Source organism: Anneissia japonica, unplaced genomic scaffold (genome assembly GCF_011630105.1).
Source record: "Anneissia japonica isolate Jap-2015-1 unplaced genomic scaffold, ASM1163010v1 scaffold3676_len114254_cov149, whole genome shotgun sequence".
Taxonomy (NCBI): Eukaryota; Metazoa; Echinodermata; class Crinoidea; order Comatulida; family Comatulidae; genus Anneissia; species Anneissia japonica.
This window is the reverse complement of record NW_022754095.1, coordinates 2,841-8,760: the sequence shown is the minus strand read 5'-3', so window position 1 is coordinate 8,760 and position 5,920 is coordinate 2,841. Positions and strand designations below refer to the sequence as shown.

The 5,920-nt window shown below is 32.9% G+C and overlaps 1 protein-coding gene across 1 annotated transcript; it reads left to right on the top strand.

Annotated features, from left to right (window-relative positions):
- The first annotated feature begins 209 nt into the window (after nt 1-209).
- On the top strand, nt 210-5,014 carry LOC117123091. Its single transcript, XM_033268917.1, has 3 exons — nt 210-455; nt 1,149-1,287; nt 4,284-5,014. The coding sequence occupies exons 1-3, from the start codon at nt 375-377 to the stop codon at nt 4,448-4,450; spliced, it is 387 nt and encodes a 128-aa protein (XP_033124808.1). The 5' UTR covers nt 210-374; the 3' UTR covers nt 4,451-5,014.
- The last annotated feature ends 906 nt before the right edge of the window (nt 5,015-5,920 follow it).

Below are 5,920 nucleotides of genomic sequence, written 5' to 3'. Positions count from 1 at the left end.
AATGACAATAAAGACCTAATGTACAATGATAACGTAACGCAAAAAGATGATGGTAGTTTACTGTCATCGGGCAGCAGATTGTATCGTATAAATATACAGTAATGTATGTACTGTATCAAGGCGTAAACCAATTTTCTCTTTATTTCATTAAGGATTTGACATTTCTAAGGAGATGATAGACGTTGCCAGGAAAAAATATCAATGTTGCAGATGTAGTGAATTGTGTTAAAACATTTCCAAATTGGAAAGGTGCATTTGACAAGGTTGTTTCTGTCTTCGCATTGCATTGGGTGAAGGATCGCAGAAGAGCATTTCAGAACATTTACGACTGCCTCAGACCTGGCGGGGAGTGCTTCCTTCTATACGTCGGTCCGATGAATCAAATACTTGGTCACAGTGAGGATGAACTTCCGTATTACTTGAAGAATATTAGTAAATGGAAAGAACATCTTAAAGTACGTATACATTTATTTTAATTTAAACAACTGATGATGAAAACAATGAATGACGTACAGAAATGGCTGCCTTGTGAAAGTATAAATTGTCACTGCAATCATAATTGTCGTCTCATTCACATGTAACGTTGAAAATACTCTTATCATCATCGTCGCCACTATCAACGTGGCCATTACGGGTGATTTTGAGAATGGTTAGTTATTTATATTATTATCATCATTTTACGATTATTAATGTTACCATCATCGTTATCATCAATATTATCATTTCTTTTATCATTAACCATATATATAGAGGGTGACCCTTCCAACGTATCCTCTAGAAGGTCGACGGATTCTTAAATAAATGAAAATTAAGTGATGCTTTAAAATCATTGAAGTCTATGACTGGAGACAAGGCCATTGGCTTTGGTTTCATTCATCCAAGAATAAAAACAATACCACTGTTTTGGCTTTTTTAGCCACACTTGTTGGACAGATATTATTCTCCTGATGACGACCGAACGTTAACAACAACAATTCTTCTCAGAACTATCATACGTGGTGTACCAAAAGCATTTAACTCATATTACTTCGCCATGCAAATCATCTCATCAACATCATCATTATTCTCATTGTCTCTCGATAAGGGAAGCGTTAATACTCTATGAAACCAACTCATTAGATAATTAAAAGTTATTCATTACATTTCAGGATTACGAGAACAAAATATATAGTCAAATAACTATGGAAGATAGCATAAGGTTTCTGGAATCAGTTGGCTTCGAGGTAATAACAGCAAACTTACACAAACCATGTGACGAACTTGATCTTCACAAAGACCAAATAAAAGGTAATTTGTAATGTACTTTTTATGATAATTATACTGTAGTGATATATAGACAAAAAAATTTAATATATTGACAATATACTATCAAAAAAACTCAATTGCAAAATTTCAGTTATTTAGTTAAAAATTATATTTACGGCATATATACATACAGGGGAAGGCTGGGCGGAGGTGGGAGGGGTGTGGACGCACCCGCCAAAAAGTGTCGCTAGTGTAGGCCTAATCCTCGGTCTGCCTAGTACTACATTGGAAAATTTGTAGGGTAGCAAGTAGAACTCAATTATGCCAACAAAAGTTGTCCCCCTACAAATATAAATATGATATTCCTAGTCGTAAAATAAAATAAAAACTGTGAATGAACACTACAGTAATTCGAAATAAATTATACAATCCTTCCTATTGTTTACGTGCGTATTGGGCGTACTGCATAAAACTTAAAACATAAAAACATAAATCTGCACAAGACTCCATAACATCGATGGACAGTTTATATCTTTCTAATTGAATAGGCTATTAAAATACAAAAACAATGAAAAAAAAAACCGCTTGAAATTGAAATTATTTTGGCAAATAAATATTTAAAGTTGCAATATCATACTGTATTTAGTTAAGATTTTCATGTTCGATTTGTAGAATAATTGATTATATTAAAATAAAAGTGGGATGTCCCCATACAAGACAAACTAAAACGTACAGTAATTTTTTACATTCATTTAAATGTATTTATATAGACATACAATTAAAAAAAAAACAAATAAATTAAGTTAAAAAATACATGATTGCCAACAGAAATACAGACATCTTAATATTCTTTTTAAACTTTGACACAAAAAGCAGTTAATGGGATATACATTTTTGAATACTTAAAAACTTGGGGAATATTTGAAAAAAAGGGGTAGATCGTTGGAATATTTTATTGAAGTTTGCCTCAAGCTCAGTCCGAGCAAAAAAAAAAGTCCTTAAACAACATTTTTCTTTTTTTTTTTGTCTTTCGTGGGTGCATCCCACCTTTATTTCAACCATCATATTTTGCACAATTTGTTTTCAAAGAGTTATGTCAATATAATTTTTCCTACCAATATAATTTTTCCACAATGTATTGCGAAGTACGCAATAAATAATCCTAAGTAACATGAGGGTAATTTAGGTATGGAGATTCAACTCCACAGGTAATAAATACAGTTAATAATATTTGAGATAAAAATTATTCCCTATCGGATCGGAGCCCAAGACCTTCCAATTATTGTTGGAATACAATAAGCATTCACATAATTAAAATATATATCTACACATACTCAAACTCTCTTTATGTAAAGAAGTATACAAATAGATATTAAAATATATATATATATATATATATATATATATATATATCTATGATACAGTAAATGAACGAATCAGTGTTTGGTAGAGAGGCTATAAACCCAGAGGAGGCATAGAAGCCTCCCTTTTCACCAAGACATGTTATTTTGAAATGATAATTATAGAATAATGAAACAGAGTTAGAACAATAGCATGTAGTGATAATAAAATGGAAAACCGTAAGGTTAGGGTCCACACACGGTGCAAGTCCAAGACTATCTGTTTATCTTGGCTCTTTGTGTATGTGAGACGCATCATACCCACATTTTTCTAAAAAAATAAGAAATTAAAAAAAAAAATTAAAAAAATTAAAAATTAAAAATTAACATCCAAAGGTAATACCATTTTTTTCATTTCTTAATTACCACCACTTTTGTTCAATAAAAATAAACTAAGTGGTCACTAAAATCATTTAAACATTATACAAACACACCTTTGTCAAGGGCACAGTGCTTAAATGCCAATGGTATATTTTAACTTACGTAGATCGATTTTCGACCATTTTTTTTTTGCTTTTTTTTCCCGTATAGTACAGAACATATAGCATACATTACCAGTACTGGAGAAATGTTAGTCGAAGCAACAACCTAATGTGAATTAATAGGTTTTAAATGTTATGATGATTTTAAAAAATACATCAAATGACACCGACATTATTATTTTTTTAATTACTTTCATAATTCTGTGTAATCTCTTCAATAATACCAGTAGACATAACACATGCAACAGTAATAATTAGAAAAGAGTACAAAAAATTGTCTTCTTTTGATTGATAGTTTTAACCGTATTTAATAATTTGTTTTATATAATATAATAAAAATGAAACCAACTAGTCACTGAGAGGACCCCTGCTGGCCCGCCCCATCCTCCTAAATTGTCAAAAATGAAAAAACAAATTGAGATATCAAGAAAATTATATTTATATTTTAAGTCTGAGAGTACAATTTCTGGCCATCTAGAAATACCATAATCACGCATTTTCTTACCTCAGCCCCAATCCTCCATCTGTGAATACCTCCCTGGGCCCCCTCTATTTTGAATTCCTGGATCCTCCACTGATGGGTAACAAGAAATTAAGTTAAAGAGGAATGAAGCATTATTTAAAAAATATATATATCTATGATACAATGAACGAATCAGTGTTTGGTAGAGCGGCTATAAACCCAGAGGAGGCATAGAAGCCTCCCTTTTCACCAAGACATGTTATTTTGAAATGATAATTGTAGAATAATGAAACAGAATGAAGCAGAGTTAGAACAATAGCATGTAGTGATAATAAAATGGAAAACCGTAAGGTTAGGGTCCACACACGGTGCAAGTCCAAGACTATCTGTTTATCTTGGCTCTTTGTGTATGTGAGACGTATCATACCCACATTTTTCTAAAAAAAAATAAGAAATTTAAAAAAAAAAAATTTAAAAAATTTAATAAATATATATATATAATTAGTATTATTATTAATTATTAATAATTTTGATGTATTGTTTTTTTAATTTATTACAATCTATTGGTATTATTATATCATTATTATATCATCATGGTATTATTAAATTATTGCATCCCAATCGCATTAACAGATAAAAAGGTTTTTTAGCAGAAATTATTAGTTGTATGTTATTTTCTTTGCTTGGTCACAGATTATCTGCGCACACTTCTTGGTCATCTGAATTACCTACCCGAGCAATACCATGAAGGATTTCTACAAGATGCTACTGATTGGTGCAACCAAAACTTTCCCGTCAATCAACGAGGAAACCAATATATGCGACTTGAAGTAATGATGCTCCGAGCCAAAAAACACTAAATTTACTGAAGACCGGATAAATAGCCTGAGAGCCGCACATTTCACTTTTCACAATGGAGGTCTCTGTATAGGACCATACTGTACCTATATGAGTCTAAATGAAGCTTAGACTTACGACACTAAATTACTATGGCTCCATTCATTCTGAATTTGTTGGCCTGCAGAATTTTAGAAACTATTTTTGATTAATATATATTCAATATACTATATATAGAAACACGAATTTGAGTTCTTATATTTAGTAACCAAGGTCATAAAATTTATTGCACATTTCAAGAAAATATTTGTAAAAAGCACAAGCAGGTAATTTAGATGATCAACAAGTGCCTGTATGATCAAGTCAAAAAAGGAAATCATATTCTACTACCTATTGACTTATAAATCAATTTATAAATCAATTTATCAATCAATTTTTATTAAAATTATTCTGTCCAGTCCAGGGTAGATAGTGACATAATGACCATTGGCAGTATTTACTACACATATATATAATATTCTTTGTATTTAAATGTGAATTGCAAAACAAAGTAAGTGAAGAAGAACCATACATTTAAAAACCATCAACATCATAATAGTCTAAGTTATTCATGACGTAATGAAGCGTCAAGCAAATTCTCAACACAACGGTCCAATCCGTGCCGTCTACGAGAGATAGCTGGTACCGGTTTATTACCGGGTAGCTCAGACACGAAGAGACCATTAGAGGGGAAGAAAGTTACTGTGCGAGCTAATCCATACCTCGAGCGCTTTGAGACTTCGGTATAAATCGCTATATAAGTCCAACTACATTACATCACATTACATCATTATTATTATTATAATATTGTTATTGTTATAAACCAAAAGCAGCACATTTCCCGCCACACTTGGAACTATGCCACTGTTTGGCTTTCCCTTCACTAATCTAGAAACTGCCACTGTCTTGGCTTCCAAGCCACGCCCCACCCTCATGCACAGACTGTGAATACTGGCTTTTGTATTAGCCTTTTATAGTCTCAGTTATTATTTAGTTTTCCACCAATTAGCAGAAAACTCTCACTATCCAAACATATAACTATTTCCCTGTTTGGAATCTCTGCAGATATTATTCTTCTGAAGACGATTGAAGCATCTCAATCGAAACTTCGAGACATTCTCAACCAACAACAGTTTTTTCGTGGTGTACAGCAAATATTAAATATATTAGGCAGAAGTGGCGCCAGCGGGGGGGGGGGGAGAGCAGAGTCCCCATCCCGTCGGGGAGAGCTCCCCCCCCCCACCGTCGGGGAGAAAAAGCACAATTCGTCGGGGAGAAAAAAAATTATATGTATTTTCTACATATTAGTAGACTCTAAAATCGATTAAATAAGCCTTTGAAATCCCTAAATTGTTAAAATTTTCGGGAGGTTCGCCCCTGGACCACTTTCCCTTTTAGATCATGTCCACTTTCGACCCCTCGTCGGGGGCATCGGACCCCCCGTCGGGGACCTC